This window comes from Bufo gargarizans, chromosome 6 (assembly GCF_014858855.1).
Source record: "Bufo gargarizans isolate SCDJY-AF-19 chromosome 6, ASM1485885v1, whole genome shotgun sequence".
In the NCBI taxonomy this organism is placed as follows: domain Eukaryota; kingdom Metazoa; phylum Chordata; class Amphibia; order Anura; family Bufonidae; genus Bufo; species Bufo gargarizans.
In genome coordinates this window covers 352744857-352767370 of record NC_058085.1, presented here as the reverse complement: position 1 = coordinate 352767370, position 22514 = coordinate 352744857, and the positions used below count along the sequence as shown (strand labels likewise).

The 22514-nt window shown below is 43.6% G+C and overlaps 1 protein-coding gene across 1 annotated transcript in view; it reads right to left on the bottom strand.

The window, feature by feature from the left end:
* Positions 1–22190, bottom strand: part of LOC122942213 (alpha-2-macroglobulin-like protein 1) — a 132790-nt gene extending 110600 nt beyond the window's left edge. The window contains 8 exon segments of the mRNA XM_044299713.1: positions 179–263; positions 970–1137; positions 5664–5820; positions 16483–16503; positions 18577–18629; positions 18735–18894; positions 19045–19228; positions 22061–22190. Coding sequence (XP_044155648.1) covers positions 179–263; positions 970–1137; positions 5664–5820; positions 16483–16503; positions 18577–18629; positions 18735–18894; positions 19045–19228; positions 22061–22128 — 896 coding nt within the window. The 5' untranslated portion in view covers positions 22129–22190.
* Between the last annotated feature and the right edge of the window lie 324 nt (positions 22191–22514).

Here is a 22514-nt window from a genome sequence, read left to right as displayed (position 1 = left end):
CATAGGGATGGATAGGACAGCCAACATGCGGCCTACGGCTGTTTCGCGTCTCTCAACACTTTCTCAAGGCTTCTCCTTATGGACAAGTGAGTAGTGCCGACCTGTGTGCCTTTTTTTGTTTTTTTTTTAACTATATTTCTAATATAGCTACAATAATATATGAACATTGGACAACTACCTTCCACATGCTTTCACGTTAAGGGATGTATCCATCAGAGATACACTGCCTGGAAAGTCAGTCTTAACACTGAATCTTTTAAGAGCTAAAAGAAAAAAATGGAGCATCAGAGCATATAATTTACATGCAAAGTCAAACATATCCAAATTATAAAGAGGCATAATGATCAATGTAACTGCAACTTGAGTCTGTGAGTCTTCACCTCCTTCCCACCCCAAAATGTATACTTCTAATCTAATTACATAGATATATAAGGCTATATATCTCTATTAACAGAGGAGAAGGAAATTGGGGGTGGAAAGGGGGGGGGGGTATGTACCATAATGCTATTTATTAGTAGACTCGCTGGGGCTGTGTGTGAGGGACTATTTTTTACACAGGACAGGAAGAGAGGAGAAGAGGTTATTAGGAGCTGACTGCAAAAGCACTCCTGAGGGATGCAGGTAATGGGTGGTTGCATGGGAGGAGCTGCTGCCACCCACAGAAAGTCAGGATGCTTGTCGCGTCTGCAGTTTTTACAATAGTGGATCTCAACTGCGGAGTAATAGGATCAATCAGATATGAATCTCAGGCATCACTCACAATCTCAACGGTGAGTTTGAGATTCTACCATCACGTGATCAAAGGAAAAACAACACAATTCAACACAGTACTATTGCTTCATAGACGGTGGGTTGGTAGTTGAAACACTAGAATGCAGTGGCTGCGGCAGGGTTAAGAGCAGGTACTCAGTAAGTCTAATACACAGTTATATCAGCCTGCATGCAGGCAGAGGAGAGGTGCTCTCTCACCGATAGGGTACTTGCGATTGGCAGTAGCTGTGTGATGGCTGAGACTCCCAGGTGACTCCAGTATCAGGACTGAGCGGGTCCGTCTTCCAGATGGCAGCAGGGGGATGAGAAGGGTCCGGTTGGTGATAGTCCCATACACAGGTTCGTGAGGCAGCAGGCGTTCAGACAACAATCACAGCACGCCATGCTGCCTCATCAGTGCCCTTAAATAGGGCCAGGAAGTGAGAAGGGATCGCTGATTGGTCCGGACGACTTCCGCGTTCCACCGCGGAACGCAGCCGCCGCGTCACAACCCGGAGTTCGTGCGTCTTCCGCGTTCCACGGTGGGACGCAGAGGACCGCGGCAGACAAACAAGAGGCCGCCCCGTCGGTGGCATTACAGTATCCCCCCCTCAAGGGAACATCTCCGGAGTTCCCCCTGGGAGTAGGCCGATCAGGATACCTACGATGGAACAAACGGGTCAACCTAGGAGCATGTACATCCTGTGAGTCTTCCCAAGAGTCATCCGCAGGAGCATAACCCTTCCATCGTATGAGATACTGTATAGATGATCCCCTTTTTCGGGAGTCGAGTATTTTGTCGACTTCGTACTCAACCTCACCCTGGACCTCAATTGGAGGGGCAGGGGGAGAGGCCCTAAGAGGGAGCCGGTTAGGTTTGTACGGTTTGAGCAAGGACACATGGAAGGAGGGATGGATTCTCCAGTCGGGAGGAAGAGTTAGGCGTACTGCATTTTGATTCAGGACTTTCTCGATGGGAAATGGGCCGATGTACTGGCGACAGAGTTTCCTAGCGGGCACGTTAAGGCAGAGATTTCTCGTAGACAACCACACCTTGTCTCCTACACAGTATGTAGGGGGACTAGAGTGTCGAGTGTCATAATGTCTTTTTTGTCGCTCTTTCGCTGTCTTTAGGTTGTCTTGTATTGCGAGGGAAGTTTCTTTTAGACATTCGAGGTAGTCCTGAACTGCAGGAACGTTACCGGGTAAGTAATCAGGTGGCAGGTTGGTCGGGTGAAAACCGTAGTTTGCATAGAAAGGAGAGTATTGAGTGGAGGAATTCATTGAATTGTTGTATGCAAACTCGGCTAGAGGCAGTATAATCTTCGACTGGTCGTCGGCCTTGTTTGAGTCCTCTGATGGCAGTCTCAGCGGTCAATTGTTTACTAGAGTCATCATAGAGGAGTGCCATGGCCTCCATGAATCTGGGGAAAGAATCTAGGACCTCATCCTCTTCATCAAAGTAGGTCTCGGCCCAGGCTCGGGGTTCCCCTTTAAGGTAGGAGATGAGTGTGAGTACCTTTATACGGTCATTGTAATAAGTGCGTGGGCGTAGGTCGAACATGAGTCTACACGAACTCATGAATTGGCGAAAGATTTTCCTATCCCCGGAAAAAGGTTCGGGGGCACAGACCTTAGGTTCAGGTCCCTCTCTGGGAGGTGCAGCTCCTGTGTTTTGGTTAACCAAAGTACGCAATCTTTGGTTCTCTACCTGCAGGTCCTGCATAGAGGTGGATAGGGTCTCGACTCTCTGGGATAAAGTAACCATATGTCTAGCGAGTTCCGCTGGATCCATCTTTATCGGGTGCTGTGATACTGTCGCGTCTGCAGTTTTTACAATAGTGGATCTCAACTGCGGAGTAATAGGATCAATCAGATATGAATCTCAGGCATCACTCACAATCTCAACGGTGAGTTTGAGATTCTACCATCACGTGATCAAAGGAAAAACAACACAATTCAACACAGTACTATTGCTTCATAGACGGTGGGTTGGTAGTTGAAACACTAGAATGCAGTGGCTGCGGCAGGGTTAAGAGCGGGTACTCAGTAAGTCTAATACACAGTTATATCAGCCTGCATGCAGGCAGAGGAGAGGTGCTCTCTCACCGATAGGGTACTTGCGATTGGCAGTAGCTGTGTGATGGCTGAGACTCCCAGGTGACTCCAGTATCAGGACTGAGCGGGTCCGTCTTCCAGATGGCAGCAGGGGGATGAGAAGGGTCCAGTTGGTGATAGTCCCATACACAGGTTCGTGAGGCAGCAGGCGTTCAGACAACAATCACAGCACGCCATGCTGCCTCATCAGTGCCCTTAAATAGGGCCAGGAAGTGAGAAGGGATCGCTGATTGGTCCGGACGACTTCCGCGTTCCACCGTGGAATGCAGCCGCCGCGTCACAACCCGGAGTTCGTGCGTCTTCCGCGTTCCACGGTGGGACGCAGAGGACCGCGGCAGACAAACAAGAGGCCGCCCCGTCGGTGGCATTACATTGCTAGAGCTGCAGAGATGTCAAAAAGAAGTTAAAAAGAGTGAAAAATATACTGGAGAGCAGTTCATGGGATAACCCTTTTAGCTGACAGAAAGTGAGGATGCTAGAGCTGCAGAGATGTCAAAAATAAGTTAAAAAGAGTGAAAAATATACTGGAGAGCAGTTCATGGGATAACCCTTTTTAGCTGTGCTGATAAATACCATGTACTCTAAAATTCCATAGAATTATATAGAAATAGTGGACAGGCACTCTATTTATGGGTTCATGAAAAGGCAGTTTTATTTATAAAAGCAATATATCAATAAAAAAATATATCTATAGAGTCTAAATATAGCAGCAATTAATATTAGTTAGTTAGTGAATATAGCAGCAATAAATAACAATAACAATATAGCAGCAGTTAATGGATGGCACTTGATGAATAAGAAAAATGTTCATATAGTTGCAATAAAGGTTTTTTGTATAATCTCCCCTTGTATAGACCACTGATTAGTGGAGCAATGTTGCAACAATGTTCTTAATGACAATCTTCTTAGTAGCTAAAAATGTCTTCTTATCTTTCTTTCCTATATCGTGCAGATAATCCAGTTTAGCTTATAAAGTCTCTATTATATGTATTCAATATTTCACTCACGATTAAGCTGTTTCTCTGGTGCGGCGTCCCGCTCCTGTTTTGAAAAACAGACTGACCTTTTGTGATTCGGATCCTTCAGTTTCAGCTTGTTCAGTGGTCGGCGTGCCACATGCTATGGCGGCGTATCTCTTAGTTGTTAGTTCGCCCCTTCAATGTTCAGGTCGCCTCTTGACCCCTTTGTTTCAGCTGTCAGGACTCCGCTTTGTAAGTAACAGGTCAGTTTCGTGAGTGTCTTGAATTTAGTTCTTCTTAGAGCGCTCCAGTGATGTAAATCTGTTCAAAGTATGCTGTTTCAATCAGACATGTTTCGGAGCTCAACTCGCTCCTTCCTCAATGAGATCATTGAGGAAGGAGCGAGTTGAGCTCCGAAACATGTCTGATTGAAACAGCATACTTTGAACAGATTTACATCACTGGAGCGCTCTAAGAAGAACTAAATTCAAGACACTCACGAAACTGACCTGTTACTTACAAAGCGGAGTCCTGACAGCTGAAACAAAGGGGTCAAGAGGCGACCTGAACATTGAAGGGGCGAACTAACAACTAAGAGATACGCCGCCATAGCATGTGGCACGCCGACCACTGAACAAGCTGAAACTGAAGGATCCGAATCACAAAAGGTCAGTCTGTTTTTCAAAACAGGAGCGGGACGCCGCACCAGAGAAACAGCTTAATCGTGAGTGAAATATTGAATACATATAATAGAGACTTTATAAGCTAAACTGGATTATCTGCACGATATAGGAAAGAAAGATAAGAAGACATTTTTAGCTACTAAGAAGATTGTCATTAAGAACATTGTTGCAACATTGCTCCACTAATCAGTGGTCTATACAAGGGGAGATTATATAAAAAACCTTTATTGCAACTATATGAACATTTTTCTTATTCATCAAGTGCCATCCATTAACTGCTGCTATATTGTTATTGTTATTTATTGCTGCTATATTCACTAACTAACTAATATTAATTGCTGCTATATTTAGACTCTATAGATATATTTTTTTATTGATATATTGCTTTTATAAATAAAACTGCCTTTTCATGAACCCATAAATAGAGTGCCTGTCCACTATTTCTATATAATTTTAAATCCACTTTTTATTGACGAGGGTGAGTCAATTTGGACAAGAGCACCTGCTACCAGAAAAACCAGTGGAGAGCCGCCTTTATCTGTGTTACACTCTAAAATTCCATCCTAACCAAGTGATCATTTCACAGGTGCACAACACATTACAAGACATACAATCTGTGATAACTTTGCTGTAACTATAATTCACCTGAACCTTTATACTGCATGATCTGGTTAATTATTGCCCTCTGCAGCTGCATAGCAAGATGCATTTCTCTCAGAAGCAGAGAGTTTCTCCCCTCTGTGAAATCTTCCAGCACTGTACCACAATGACATTCTTTCCCTTACTTCTGACTATGATCTCCGGAGCTCATAGAACAGATAAGGAGGGTAAAATCACACTTACAGAAATGCAGGACCCTACTATGATCTTCAGAAGCAGTGTAGAAGTAGTTATTTTATCAGACTCAAGATCTCAGCCAGCTCTGACATGCCTCACTTTCTTTTAACTGTCTACTATGTCTCTACTAGGGACAGATTTTGCCTGACAAAGGGCAGTGGACTCCAATTTAGGTGGCTATGACTTTACAGCATTTTTCTCAGGTGGATACAGACTTTGTTTTTTAAATGAAATGATTTAGAAATTAGCTAGTTACGCTATTCTCTATTCAATGAAAGTACAAACTACACTCTACACAAATTAAGCAGATACTTACCATATTCAGATACATAAAATGTAGTTGTGTGTCTGTTGGGTACATTTATGGTGTATACTCCTAGTGGTAGCTCATTTGCCAAAGGAAAAGTTAAATCTGCAATCCCTTGGTGTGGGGAGACATCCAACCATTGCCCAATCCGATTATTATTTGGATCCTGTAGTAAATGATCACATTTTGAATGAATAAAGCAATGTACAGTATTAAGACATGTTAGTGTGCTGTACTTCATGGAAAGTAAAGTGAGCTCATTTTTCAGGTTTCTCATTAATTCCAGTGCCTTACTTAGATAAATAGTGATGAAGAGTCAACTGAATGTACCACCCAGCTGAGATGTTCTGTATGCTGGAACTAAGATTTTAGATATACCTTAATCTTTCCTTACTAGGAAATCCACCCTCAACATTGTCCAGTATGTCTTCATACTTCTGGTCATGGCTGTATTTTCCATAAGGCACAACGGGCATGTACAGTACGTATGGACTAGTGATGATCGAGCACCAAAGTGCTCGTGTGCTCTGGCCGAACACATTGGGATGTTAGGGTGCTCTACCTGGCACCTGAGTATAATGGAAGTCAATGGGAGAACCCGAGCATTAAACCAGGCACCCCCTGCTCTAAAGAGGGGAGGGTGCCTGGTTCATAGGAAAAGGTCAGAAATTGATGGAAACATCACCAAAATGGTTTGGGAACAGCATGGGGAGGATGTCTGGATGCATCTTGGACTTCCAGGTCACTGCTGGGAACCATGTTGTCCGAGTAGTACGGGACTTTTACAGACTGACATAATACACACCAAACCCCCAAAAAATTAAAAAATGTTGAGAAAAAATTGTTAAGAAACATTTTTTCCTGTATATTTACTTGTATATAAAGTGCAAGTGCTGCCAAAAATTGCAAGGAAGAGGTACTCCGATACAACCTGTATATCACATAATCGAGGGCCTCATTCACATTGTGGTACAATAGTTCAGGTAGTGGGACTCCTACCCTCATAAAGCCTATGCACTAAGTGAAAGGTCTGCCAAAAATTACAAGGAACTGGCACTCCAAAACACCCTTTGTTACACATAAAGGAGGGCATCATACACAGCCTTGAAAAATTATGATTGACCCTCAAAAACATTTGGAGCAAGGGCCTGCTGGTCTGACCATCTAAAACCTTAGGGGCAAGGGCCTGCTGCTGCATTGGTGACTCTAGATAACCTCTTGGCTATTGCACGTCCCTGTGACGGCGACAATTCATTTGGATGTCTGCCCTATTAACTTTGGATGTTCTTTTCTGCGCCTACCATGGTGATCACGGGTAATGGGGAATCAGGGTTCGATGCCAGAGAGGGAGCTTGAGAAAGTGATACCACATCCAAGAGAGGTCAATGGCTGAAATATGATTGGCTGTTGTTGCCTTGCCCCTTTTTTTTCCTAATTGCGAACCACCCAGAGAGGGTGGGTCAAGTTATTAAAGCACAAGCATCCAAGGAAGGCAGCAGGCGAGCGGCAATTACCCACTCCCGACTCGGGGAGGTAACATAGTAACATAGTACATAAGGCCGAAAAAAGACATTTGTCCATCCAGTTCGGCCTGTTATCCCGCAAGTTGATCCAGAGGAAGACCCCTCTCTAGTAGCTATAGCCTGTAATATTATTAAGCTCCAGAAATACGTCCAGGGCCCTCTTGAATTCCTTTATTGTACTCACCATCACCACCTCCTCAGGCAGAGAGTTCCATAGTCTCACTGCTCTTACCGTAAAGAATCCTTTTCTATGTTTGTGTACAAACCTTCTTTCCTCCAGACGCAGAGGATGTCCCCTCGTCACAGTCACCGTCCTGGGAATGAATAGATGATGGGATAGATCTCTGTACTGACCCCTGATATATTTATACATATTAATTAGATCTCCCCTCAGTCGTCTTTTTTCTAAAGTGAATAACCCTAATTTTGATAATCTTTCAGGGTACTGTAGTTGCCCCATTCCAGTTATTACTTTAGATGCCCTCCTCTGGACCTTCTCCAGCTCTGCTATGTCTGCCTTGTTTACAGGAGCCCAGAACTGTACACAGTACTCCATGTGTGGTCTGACTAGCGATTTGTAAAGTGGTAGGACTATGTTCTTATCACGGGAATCTATGCCCCTTCTGATGCAACCCATTATCTTGTTGGCCTTGGCAGCAGCTGCCTGACACTGGTTTTTGCAGCTTAGTTGGCTGTTTATTAAAATTCCTAGATCCTTTTCCATGTCAGTGTTACCGAGTGTTTTACCATTTAGTATGTACAGTTGACTTGCATTTTTCCTTCCCATGTGCATAACTTTACATTTATCAGTGTTAAACCCCATCTGCCACTTATCTGCCCAAGCCTCCAGTCTATCCAGATCCCTCTGTAGTAGTATACTGTCCTCATCAGTGTAAATTACTTTACACAGTTTAGTGTCATCTGCGAAAATTGATACTTTACTATGCAAGCCTTCTACAAGATCATTAATAAATATATTGAAGAGAATAGGGCCCAATACTGACCCCTGAGGTACCCCACTAGTGACATTGACCCAATCTGAGTGTGTACCGTTAATAACCACCCTCTGTTTTCTATCACTGAGCCAGTTACTTACCCACATACAGATGTTTTTTCCCAGTCCGAGCATTCTCATTTTATATACTAACCTTTTATGTGGTACAGTGTCAAATGCTTTGGAGAAGTCCAGATATACGACATCCATTGATTCGCCGCTGTCAAGTCTAGAACTTACCTCCTCATAGAAACTAATTAAATTAGTCTGACATGACCGATCCCTCACGAAGCCATGCTGATATGGCGTTATTTGCTTATTTCTGTTGAGATGCTCTAATATAGCATCTCTCAGAAAACCTTCAAACAGTTTACCCACAACAGATGTTAAACTTACCGGCCTATAGTTTCCAGGCTCTGTTTTTGGCCCCTTTTTGAATATTGGCACCACATATGCCATGCGCCAATCCTGTGGGACATTCCCTGTCAGTATAGAGTCTGCAAATATCAGAAAAAAGGGTCTGGCTATGACATTACTTAATTCCTTTAGGATACGGGGGTGTATGTCATCCGGTCCTGGCGATTTGTCTATTTTAATCTTTTTAAGTCGCTGATGTACTTCTTCCTGGGTCAGACAGGACACTTTTAATGGGGAATTTATTTTTGCATTCTGCATGTCATCTGACAGTTTATTTTCCTCAGTGAATACATTGGAGAAAAAAATATTTAACAGCTTTGCTTTCTCCTCATCGCTCTCTGCGACTTCCCCGTCATTACTCTTTAAAGGGCCGACACCTTCAGATTTATACTTTTTAACATTTATATAATTGAAGAACATTTTAGGGTTAGTTTTACTCTCTTTGGCAATTAATCTCTCGGTCTCTAGTTTGGCCGCTTTTATTTGTTTTTTACATGTTCTATTTTTTTCCTTATAGTTTTTCAGTGCTTCCGTGCTCCCCTCCTGTTTCAGTGAATGATATGCTTTCTTTTTGTCATTTATTGCTTTCGTTACAGTTCTATTTATCCACATTGGTTTCTTTTTGTTCCTTAACCTTTTATTACCATACGGTATGTACCTCTCACAATGAGATTTTAGGATGTTTTTAAAGATATCCCATTTTGTGGCTGTATTTTTATTTTTGAGGACTTTGTCCCAGTTAGTTTGGCCTATGGCCTCTCTTAGATGGCTAAATTTAGCATTTTTGAAGTTTGGTATTTTTGTTCCTCCCTGTAGAAACGCTCTTTTGAATGATAATTGGAAGGTTATTACTTTGTGGTCACTATTTCCCAGGTGTCCCCCAACCTGCACGTCTGTTGTTCTGTCCGGCCTATTGGTTAATACTAAGTCCAGTATGGCCGTCCCTCTAGTCGGGTCCTGAACCAGTTGGGAGAGGTAATTGTCTTTGGTTATTGCCAAGAACCTGTTTCCTTTATGAGATATACAAGTTTCAGTTTCCCAGTCTATATCTGGGTAGTTGAAGTCCCCCATAATAACCACCTCATTATGATTTGCCGCCTCGTCTATCTCGTTTAGTAATAGATTTTCTGTGGACTCTGGTATATTAGGTGGTTTATAGTAAACTCCTATTAGTAATTTATTGTTGTTTTTAGCTCCATGTATCTCTACCCACACTGACTCCACATGTTCATGTCCCTCACTTATATCTTCGCGGATGGTGGGCTTTAGACCAGACTTTACAGGTAGTGACGATAAATAACAATACAGCACTCCTAAGCGGCCCTGTTATTGGAATGAGTATACTTTCCGTTAACGAGAATCTATTGGAGGGCAAGTCTAGTGCCAGGAGCCACTTTGCTCCCAGCCTCCACAATGTTCACCCAGTGTGCCGTCATGGTGAGGATTGTGTTGACCAGACTCTTGGCTACGGAGACTGGACTTGTAGGTGAGGGCCTGCTGCCGCTTTGATGACTCTAGATAACTTCTAGGCGATCGCACGTCCTGTGACGGCGACAATCCATTTGGATGTCTGCCCTATCAACTTTGGAACAATTTTTCAACAAGGACCTTCTGGTATATCACCTTTTTGCTTGTCCTCTCCACCAGAGGAATGAGAGATGAGAAGTTCTCTTTGTAGCAGGGGTCGAGAAGCGTAAACAACCAGTAATCTGTGTTGTCTATGCGTATAATGCACGGGTCATGGGAAAGGCAGCCTAAAATGAAGTCAGCCACGTGTGCCAGAGTACCAACAGGCAAGACTTCGCTGTAGTCATCAGAAGGTGAGTTGACCCTGTAAAAGATTGTAGGTGAGGGCCTGCAGGTGAGCTGACCCTGTAAAACATTATATGCGAGTGCCTGCAGTTAAGCAGCTGACCCTGTAAAACATTATATGCGAGGGCCTGCAGGTGAGCTGACCCTGTAAAACATTATATGCAAGAGCCTGCAGTTGAGCTGATCCTGTAAAAACATTATATACAAGGGCCTGCAGTTGAGCTGAACCTGTAAAACATTATATTCAAGGGCCTGTAGTTGAGCTGACCCTGTAAAACATTATATGTGAAGGCCTGGAGTTGAGCTGACCCTCTAAAAAAATTATATGTGAGGGCCTGCAGTTGAGCTGACCCTGTAATAAATTATATGCAAGAGCATTATATGCGACAAATTAGCATGTTGATATGATGGAAGAGGAGAAGGAGGATGAGAAAAGGAAGATTTAACCATATACCCTTTCTTGTGGTGAAGGGGTGCATGAGAATACAGTGTATTCAGTACATTGAACAACACATTTAAAGTGCCTTTGTTCATCCACTTTCCTCTGGTGGAGTCGAGGGGCAAGGCAGGCCTTGTTTATTTTTATAAGAGTCAACCTGTCAGCATTTTCAGTTGACAGGCAAATATGCTTATCTGTTATAATGCCACTAGCAGCACTAAATACCCGCTCAGACAAAACGCTGGTGGCAGGGCAGGCCAGCACCTCCAAGGTGTAGAGCGCCAGTTTGTGCCACATTTCCAGCTTGGACACCCAGTAGTTGTAAGGCACTGAGGGATCATTGAGGACGCTGACACGGTCTGCTATGTACTCCTTCACCATCTTCCAAAATTTTTACCTCCATCAGTGGGAGGGTGCTGGCGGGGTGTCATGAAACTATCCCAGGCTTTGGAGAAAGTTGCCCTGCCTCTGTTGGAACTGCTGTGTGTTCCCCTTGTCTCACCTCTTTGGTTGCCCATGAAACTACGGACTCTGCCGCCAGCATTGTCACATGGAAATTTTTGGAGCAATTTTTCAACAAGGACCTTCTGGTATTGCACCGTTTTCTCGTCCTCTCCACCTGGAGAATGAGAGATGAGAAGTTCTCATTGTAGTGGTGGTCGAGAAGGGTGAACACCCAGTAATCCGTGTTGTCTAAAATGCGTATAACGCGCATGTCGTGGGAAAGGCAGCCTAACATGAAGTCAGCCATGTGTTCCAGAGTACCAACAGGCAAGACTTCGCTGTCATCATCAGGAGGATCACTCTCAATCTCCTCATGCTCTTCCTCCTATTCGGCCCACCCATGCTGAACAGATGGATTTAAACTTTCATGGGTACTACCCTCTGTAGCGGAGGCAACCGTCTCCTGCTCCTCCTCCTCTTCCTCCTCTTCATCGTCCAATTTGCGCTGAGAAGACGGACAAAGGGTGGTCTGGCTATCACCCTGTGTAATGTCTTTTTCCCCCATTTCCACCTCTTCCACATGTAAAGCGTCTTCCTTAACTGTGAGCAGCGAGCATTTGAGTAGACAAAGAAGTGGGATGGTTACGCTGATAATACGCTGATAATAGCGTGAACCCATGATGACCTCTTGTCTGCAGTGGTGTCTGAATCAGTGTATATATACTCACAAGCACTTCCTACTTTGGTCTTGCTATATATATGCTGTGAACTGTGAATAGTAATGCCTTCTAGTGCAATGTTTTGTTTTTTTCTAGTGTAATGCTTTAGTTTAAATGTCAGTTCTTGTTCCCCTGTCCATGGCATCTAGGATTGCTCCAAACAACATTTTATTGTATTGTACATTGTATTACATTGTATTGTACAGTGACAATAAAGGCATCTTATCTTATGTGTTGATTCCTTAAAGTTTATTAAAACCTCACAGAGGTCAGACACCCATGCCCACTCCTTGCTTCTGATTACCAGAACCTGACTGGAAAGGTGACGTCCATTTTGCAGCTGGTAGTCCACTACTGCCCTCTGCTGCTCACAAAGCCTGGCCAACATGTGGAACGTGAAGTTCCAATGCATGCTCACGTCACACAACAGCCGGTGAGCTGGCAATTTCAAGCGCTGCTGCAGCATTGATAGACCAGCTGAAGCTGTCGATTGCGGAAATGTGCACACACGGGGCGCACCTTCACCAGTAGCTCAGGCAAATTGGGGTAGGTTTTGAGAAACCTCTGAACCACTAAGTTTAAGATGTGGGATAGGCATGGGATGTGTGTGTGAGCTTGCCGAGCTCCAAAGTCGCCACCAAGTTACGGCCATTATCACACACAACCATGCCTGGCGAGAGCCACAGCTCAGTCTGCAACAGTTGCAACAGCTCTGGGGCGGTGTGCTGTTTGTCCCCTAAGCTTATCAGCTTCAGCACGGCCTGTTGACGCTTCCCCACTGCAGTGCTACACTGCTTCCAGCTACTGGCTGATGGCTGACTGGTGCTGCACGCGGATAATTCAGAGGTGTAAGTGGAGGAGGAGGCGGAGGAGGAGAAGTGGGGGTTGGAGCCACTAATGTAGGTGCTGGCGGAAGCTCTGATGGAATTAGGGCCCGCAATCCTCGGCGCCGGTAGCACCTGTGCCATCCCAGGGTGCGACTCTCTGTTGGCCTCCCCAATGTTCCCCCAGTGTGCCATCAGGGAAATGTAGCATCCCTGGCCAAATGCACTTGTCCATGTGTCCGTGGTTAAGTGGACCTTCCCAGTAACTGCATTGGTCAGGACACGTGTGACATTTCGGGACACATGTTGGTGTAAGGCGGGCACGGCACACCTCGAAAAATAGTGGTGGGTGGGGACTGAGTACCGCGGGATGGCCGCCGCCATCAGGCTGTGGAAGGCCTCAGTGTCCACAAGTCTAAATGGCAACATTTCCAGGGCCAGTAATTATGAAAGGTGTGCATATAGTGCTATGGCCTGTGGGTGCCTGGCTGGGTATTTGCACTTTCGGTCAAAGGCCTGGGGTATGGACATCCATAAGCTGCGCTGGGACACAGAAGTGGATGTGCTAGCTAATGGTTCTTGTAAAGATCCAGGTGGAGGGCGGGAAGCATCCGGGCCTGCGTCTTGGACAGGGGATTGGCCAGCACGTAACACAGTGGAAGAGGAGGCAGTGGTGTGACCCGCAGACACTGATTGCGGACCCAGGCATTCAGCCTACCTATTAGGATGCTTTGATGCCATGTGGCGGATCATGCTGGTGGTGGTGAGGTTGCTAGTGTTCACGCCCTGACTCATTTTGGTGTGGCACAGGTTGCAAACTGCTATTCTTTTGTCATCCACACTTTCCTAAAAAAAAGCACTATACTGCGGAACACCTACCTCTTGGCAAGGGAGATTTACGCAAGGGGGTTCTCCGTGGAACAGTTGCGGGCCCGCCTACTCCCTTTTGCCATCCCACTGCCTCTTCCAGCCTGTTGTGGTGCAGCAGATTCTTCCCCCTCTGTACTGCTGTCCTCGCTCGGCTTTCCACCTTCCCAGGTTGGGTCAGTGACCTCATCGTCCACCACCTCCTCTTCCACTTCCTCACTATGATTATCCTCTTGATTTGTTGACCTAACCACAACCTTAGTGATTGACAACTGTGTCTCATCATCTTCATCAACCTCTTGAGACAGTAATTGCGGTTGACTCATTGGCAACTGTGTCTCATCATCATCTGGCTCATTGAACACTAATTGCTGTTCCCCACTGTCAGGTTCTTGTGACTGTGGATTCTCAAGAGTTTGGGAATCAGGGCATAAGATCTCGTGTCCCTCTTCAAGCGTGCTTGGCAAGAGGGGCAAATCAAGTAATGGCGATGAAAAGAGATCCTCGGAATTTCCGAGTGTGGGATCACTTGTTTGGCCAGACTCTCTATGGTGGAAGTTAGGAGGATTAGGGAGAGGATTCTGTTGACCAGACTCTTGGCTACTGAGATTAGACTTGGTGGAAGACAGAGTGGTTCTTAAGCATTATCTGCTGCAATCCAAACCGACCATCTGGTCGCACTGGTCTGACTTCAATAATTTTGTCCTGCGACGCCCAGCAAACTGGGACATGAAGCTAGGTATCGTGGATGATTGTTTTTCTTGTGCTCTGGCAGCAGGCACAGTTTCAACGCGCCCAGGGCCACGGCCTCTGTGTAAACAATCAACATCACGGCCACTTCCCCATCCCTTACTGCTTGCCTTGCGCATATTAAATGTTATATGCATGCTTGACACACAAGATGTGGCACGGATTTCACAGTCTACAGCAAGCACAGTATATGGAAGAAGTACGTAAAAGTACGGAAAAAGGAAAATAGATTTCACTTATATTTTTCCTATCTCTGGCCCACACACACCTAAGGTATTGTACAGATGTCTCTAGTCACTGCAGACACCCTCTATAGAAAAATTATTGAAAATTATGGAAAAAATACATTTATTTTCAGTTGTATTTCTCCAATCTCTGGCCCCGACACACAAAATGTATAATACATATGTCACTAGTCACTGCAGGCACCCTCTATATAAAAAGTATTGAAAACTACGGAAAAAATATATTAATTTTCAGTTGTATTTCTCCAATCTCTGGCCCTGACACATAGAAGGTATAATACAGATGTTACTAGTCCCTGCAGACACCCTCTATACAATAAGTATTGAAAATGCTGGAAAAAAAATATTGTACTGTAGCTATAAAATACTGCCAGCCTGCCACCACACACATTAGTCCTTAAAAGGACTTTTGGGTACGATCAGACTCCCTACACTCTCTGTCCCTTCCAAAGCGCAGCTCTCCCTTACTACAAATAAGCCGAACATGCGTCATCGGGTGCCATATAGCACCCGATGACGTGTTCCGGCCAGTCAATCACTGTAATGCCAGTAGCCAACATGGCTACTGGCATTACAGTGAGGGCAGTACTTACCTGCACGTTTATTGGCTGCATAGCATAGCTGCATACACCCATTATTGTCACATTACCTTTAAGTTTAATGCACATGAACATATTGCAGCAGGGGCATAGCTAAAGGCTCATGGGCCCTGGTGCAAGAGTTCAGCTTGAGCTCCAATTGCCTCAGTGCTTTATGGCCAGGGGCAGGGAAGCACATAGCCTTCGTGCTGCCTAAGGCAAAAATTAAAACAGCACCCACCATGCCAAATTCTTGACCTAACCGCTTCCCTCCAGCCAGAGGTGTAACTTGACCAGCATGCACTTTCTATTATACCAGTGTCTTCTTATGTGACACAAGGGCCTCCTCAGGCTCCTGGGCCCGGTAGCCACTGCTACCTCTGCACCCCCTACAGCTATGCCCCTATATTAAAGTTGTTTATAACCTCTAAGTTGTACCTAGTCATTAAACAACACCCAGTTTATGGGCATTTGCCTAATTTAGTAACGCACTCCAATTTCTCATTAAATAGATTTATTACAATTTTGGATGATGTGTAGCACATATAGACACATAGAGAACAGGCATCTTGTGATACAATCTCACAAAATCATGTTATTTTGAAATGCTGTTCATCATATCGACAAATATATCTGGATATGTACAGCTAAGACGAGAGGTAAGGAGTTAGGGAAGGACACTTTTACTTCTGTATGCCTCCGATTTCATATCTGGCCTTACCATATGATCATATAGCATCTGTAGTTTATTTTGTAAATTCCCTTTAAAGGGATATCTCATGAGGACAACCCACTTTTATTAAAAAATAAAAATGGAAATCATAGTTTATCTAACTTTTGGCGTCGGAGGAGGCTGCAGCCAGCACACATGTCTCCAGCAGCAGATGTAGCCATTACATGTTGGGTCCCTCAGGGTGGTTCTCCATTCTGGTGCATAGAGGAGGATCCTGAGTGAGGACCACCATCTATGTCTTCCTAATATCCTAATAGTGCATACAATCAGGGGTTGTTGTGGTGAAACTATCCATTTAAAACTACTAAATTATGAATTTCTAGGCAGAGCAGAAAACATTCAAAGCATTACTTTTCAAAATCCACTAAATACAGTATAAACATACATGTATCTGGCAAGGTATGTAGAAAACCAGTTATACAAAGCATATACAGTATAATACCAGAGAGCCTGAGAGGTAGAGGAGGAGCAGTTAATACTCACAATCAGTTCCACCGATGGATACTGTAAAATAAATGATTACATGGTTACAATAATACATACTTACTGCATCTCCTAAATATACAACATATTTACTGATTTACTAAACAGCAACTGTCTAATACAAACCTAGCATGTGACTATATATGACACGTGAATAGTTATTATGCCAGGTGTCTCCATTCACCCATTGGGGTCACTTGTTGAAATCATTTCTAAATGGCCACCATTGTCTGAGACTTTACAATGCAGAGCGCTGTAGGGAAGGCTAAGACATGTATTCCTCCTCCACTCTCTTCAAATGTGCTAGTGCCAATGGTTAGGTGCTGGGTCCATCCATGGGCAGTGAAAGAGTGGGAGGGTGTGCGTGGGTGGTTGGGAGGGGGTTGCATCTCTTAGATTTGTACTATAGCATTCTGCATGGGGATGACCGAGAAATAATAACCGGGTGAACATAATGAAGGAACAGTCGCAGAATGGCGAGGAGTGTAGGGCACTAGGTATGTTGATTGGAGGGTCCCTTTATCTAGGGTTGGTAGATATCTCAAATTTTCTGCATATTTCACAGGAAGCCAATTCAATTTGCAATAATGTATTTATAAAGGTGTTATGCCATGACTGGTATAAATAACAGACATTCTATAGTACATGACAAGCTCTTCCTAACGAAGCTAGAACCAGCCCTGTACCTGTCACGGACACCCTTTTATTGCTTCAGTTGTTCCAGTTGTGCGGCTAGATTGTCAAGTGGTATGCCCTTTCTTCTGCAGGTCTTTTTCTATCACAGCTCAGGAGAAATGTACTTTTTGCAGCAGCTCTCTCCCTGTAACTCTCACAGTTTCTAACAGTAGATGCGACTGGTGGCAGTTGAAGGATGGAACTCAGCATGTGCGACCACTTTGATAGATGGTCATGTACATTATTATATAGAGAAACCGCCAATGTAAATAGAAAATCTCACAATGGGAGTCATTTTTGTGACACAACTATAGAAGGAAGGAACTGTAGAGCTTGAAGAAAACCTATGCTAGTACGGGGAGAACATTTAAGTTCTAAGTTGAGGTTCCTCTTGTAAGAAACAATGCTAAGAAAAGTCAGGGCTCCAATGCTAAAAGGTCACAGTACTAACCACTGAGCCTTTGGGCTGCATGTGCTGGACAACTGGCACTTTTCCTCCCCTTCATCCATATTAAATTCAGCTCTAACTACATCTTTATTGCATTTTAAAGGGTGGTCTTATCCAAGAAAACTCATTCCTCATATGCAATATTTATTTCTCTGATATTTTCTAATTGGTGCTTCCAAGGAGTAGAGCAGATTATCATGTGTACATCACATGTGTAAGGTCAGGCTGAGGAGTTTTTGTTCCTTGCCCTCAGGAGAGAGATGGCCATGAATGAGTTGTGAAGACTGACCACTAATGTTCAGTCACCTATCTACTGATAATGGCTAATGAGATGCCTTCAATCTTAAACGGACATTACAATTCTTATGTTTTTTTAATTACTTTATAGAATAAGAAATCCCACAATGTTCTAATATACACGTATTTAAAATTCTGATGATATACGGTATCTTTATTTATCAGTGCAGTTGACCCCTATATAGAATGGTATAGCCCTTGGACCAATCAGCCCTGTAATGCATAATCCCTCACAAGGTCACATGGTGTCACTCATGGGACTCCTGACATTCAGTTAACTCACCAGATATCTAACAGGTCATTAGTAGTTTATTTAGAAACATACATATAGTGTATATACTACAACATATGCAGTATAAACACTATTACTACCTTCAGTAGTATCTGTACAATTTTTGTAAGACTCTGTATATGTGGAGATATTGACCCCTAGAAGCATTGTCTTCATAACTATGGAGTCTGATGGATTAGGCTACAATTTTATTGGGTTCTAAAAAAAAACTAAAAAGAACAAAACAAACAAGCCTCCGTATGCATCCTTATGATTTGGAGGCATATAGAGGTACTGTGGAGGGCTAATGAACCTCTGTGGAGGACATATGGTTTTGCCCAAAATATAGTCATAATATGGCAGTCATAAAGATGTATGCAAAAGATAACAATAAACATCTCACCTTGTCATTTTTAGAATTGAAATTCGTGTCCAGGGTTACAATTCGGAAATTCACTGGAACGATGAACATGTGATGAATCTGATGCAATAAGCTTTGGTAATTGGTTTAACATTTCTGATACCATCTAAGAGAGCTAAAATATGAATATAGTTACCTACCTGCCTGGCCAGGCTTATAGATGGGTTTATTAGTCTGAATGAAAGTCAAATGAGTTCCTTTCATGAGCAAGATCTTCTTGGTCTGATTGACGTTAATGTTGTCTCCATGAGCAGAAACATGAAAAAACCAGACCTCTTCTTCATCCACTACGGTGGGGAGCTGATCAAAGGAAAAGTGTTATTGGAAGACTTATAAATCTTTATTTTCAGGTTCATTTCACCTCTTTGTTTCCTACCTAGCACCAGTGTCCATAGATTTCCCATGAATGTCTACAGTATATACAATAGAACAGTTCCATAATGTACTAACCTGAAAAGAATAACAGTGAAAATACGTGGGGGTGTTGACTGTGTCCTCTGTCACCAAAATACTTTTCTGTTCTCTCTTTAACGTCATTTTGAGCTGCAGCGCCCCCTTCAGTTTCAAGATGGTAACACATGCTCTCTCCAGTGAGGGGTAGACCATCTGAGCAGGTATTGTAATTGCATAATACCTCAAAAAAAGATCAAGACACAAAATTCAATTAGTCTTTGCATGATAAAGTTATTTCTGCCATATATTTCTTTTTAATGCACATTATAGATTAAACTTTATATTTACAATTTTCAATTTATTTAATATTTTTGCTCACTTTGCATTTATAGCAATTATATTCACAGACTGTTCTAGATTCAGTAACTGCCTGCTGACATCAACATTTGCATAGAAGGCATTGTTTAAGGAGGCTAGCCACAACCCAAAACATTGGTTAGTATCTTGAATAGAGATGTGCGAAATTTAAAACAAGAACATCCTGATAAATCAGGTATACCCAGGCCACTCTGCCAAATCATATTCTTCCCAATATAGTGGCCCAATCTCAGTGTGAAGGAACTTGGAACTATGAATTTCGGTGCACTGCATAGTGATGCAAATGGAGATATATCACACCTGGCTTTAATACTGAGGCACATTAACTGTATCACTAAAATAACAGACCAACTCTGTCGGTGCACTAGAATGTGATGCACATGGCGATATACCCTCCCTGCATTCTCCCTGCATTCTCCCTGCATTCTCCCTGCATTCTCCCTGCATTCTCCCTGCATTCTCCCTGCACTCTCCCTGCACTCTCCCTGCACTCTCCCTGCATGCTCCTTGTCCAATATTCTTCTTTTTCTTCTATGCTCAGGTCACAGGACAATGGCGGAGACCGCGCAGGATGAGGGTTTTATAGGGCTGTGACATCACAGGAGATGGCTATCTGCAGATTGGCTGGCGGCACTGCATTATGGGTGACAGTATGCTTTTATTCAATAAAAAAATAAAACTATTTTAAATATATGCAAATTAGGCTAATAAGGAGCCCAAGATGGCAATGTTTCAGGTTACCAGCCACGCCCACTATGGAGGAGTCCAGCACCGCCCGTATTCTCCGAATCTCCTCCTTGCTCCCCCAACGTCACAAAGTTTAAACACTGTTATCTCGCGCATGTGCGAAGTATGCCACATGTGAGTGACAGCATGGTGTTCCTTCCTTGTGCTGACATCAGCCTCAGGGAACGAGCTGTGCATGCGATAGCTGGCACGCCGAGATTATGGCGCTTCAACTATGTGACATCAGGGGAGCAAGGAGGAGATTCAGAGGATGCGGGCGGTGCTGGGCTTCTTCACAGTGGGCGTGGCTGGGTTCCTGAAACATTGGTAACAGCCCCTTGGGCTCCTTACTAGCCTCATTTGCATATATATAAAATCCATTTTTTATTGAATAAAAGCACTCAGACCTATGGAAAATGTATATTGTGGACGTTCTAGTGGCGATCTAGCAGCACATGTCCTCTATATGATCAAACTAGGTGACAAAATCCCTTTAAGTATGAATGACACAGCAGGTGATCTAGACCAGGTGAACTAGATAAACATATTAATGACTAGGTACTTTTATACAGTATTAGACCCCTTGTAGAGACCGATGCGCAGTAAATCTATGTATAACAGAACAGATTAAATATAAATAGTGCAGCAGATGAACTAGATAAGTGCGCATACGTATTAGACCACCTTTTAACAATGAGTCTAATGCACAGTAAGGCCTCTTTTACACTTGCGGTGTCCGGATCCGGCGTGTACTCCACTTGCCGGAATTACACGCCGGATCCGGAAAAACGCAAGTGAACTGAAAGTATTTGAAGACGGATCCGTCTTCAAAATGCTTTCAGTGTTACTATGGCAGCCAGGACGCTATTAAAGTCCTGGTTATATAAAAGAGAGGAGAGAAAAGAGACAGGAGGCCGCGCCTCGTGTGTGTGGCTGTATTTACGGTCTTATTGCACTATATACAAGAAGCGCTTACCATATGTTGTTGTGTGGAGCCACAACAACTGTAAAATGCTTATGCTGGTATTCTCCCGTTCCTTTTTCTCTGCCGCAAGTGTGGCAAGAGAAATAAGTATTGAAGATAAAAAGTAGTGGTTTTTCTGAACCCTTTTTAAGGCGCTGAAAACAGGAGGCAAGTTCTCATAAAATATAGTAAAAAAGGAAAGTAGCTATTTATTCTTTTGTCAACGCGTTTCGAGGGCGCACAGCCCTCTTCATCACGACAATAAAAGCATAGTGATGGAGTGGGGGAGTGGTATACTTACAGTCCGTGCGGCTCCCGGGGCGCTCCAGAATGACGTCAGAGCGCCCCATGCGCATGGATGACGTGCCATGTGATCACGTCATCCATGCACCTGGGGCGCCCTGACGTCACTCTGGAGTGCCCCGGGAGCCGCACAGACGGTAAGTATGCTGCTCCCCACTACACTTTACCATGGCTGCCAGGACTTTAGCGTCCTGGCAGCCATGGTAACCATTCAGAAAAAGCTAAACGTCGTATCCGGCAATGCGCCGAAACAACGTTTTTTTTTTGAGATCTAGTAATGCTGATCTGACATACTCCCTGCCAGACAAGACAAGCACACCTCTACATCAGCAGAAGATGTAAGGTATACTAAAATGTTATTGTGTAAATATTATCTTTGGATTTAGGGTCCTATTCATATTTTTGGTTTGAAATCTTCTTCACCAGTTCCTTAATGACTAGTTCATGAGAAGTTATTTATTTTTTGTCATTGAGGTCAATAAAAAGACCAAAAAAAAAACATGGCAAATAGGCAATTAAAAAGAATTTAGATCAGCTGCAAATAAAATAAAAAAAAAGCATACAGAAACAAATGTATGAAAGCAGCCTGAGAACAGTGCACTGGACGCGTTGGCTCGCAGTCTTTTAACTAACAACATTATGTGGATAAATTTATGACCACCTTCACTAAGGTAGGCCAGTAAAAAATATCAATCAACTTACGGTTCTGAAGCTGAGGCTACTTCCAGGGAGACAATAGAGAGACATAAGGACCAGATGAGAAGCCGCATTTTGGATTAAGAGACCTTTTTGTGAGAATGTCTAACAAACACCAGTAACATTTGGGCTTTGGAGAATATTTTTTTGTGTGCAGTAGAGGAAATTTCATCTGGGGGAGTTTTGGCTTAACTCTTACATTGCAACACAAGTTCATGACCGTTTATCTGCTATGCTGACAGAGGAAACAAATATACCTGAACTCATCTGTATTATTTCTGTATTCCTTGTGTGACTGTGCCAGTGTGGACCTTTCATCATACTCAGATATGCATCTGTCAATAAGCAGATAACCTTCGGTAAGGCCATGTTAAAGGGTTTCCGTCACCTGAAAAATGAGTATTAAGCTGGCTGACATTAGGGCTGTGCTAGTGTCAGCTGGACAAAACTATATTAGTGC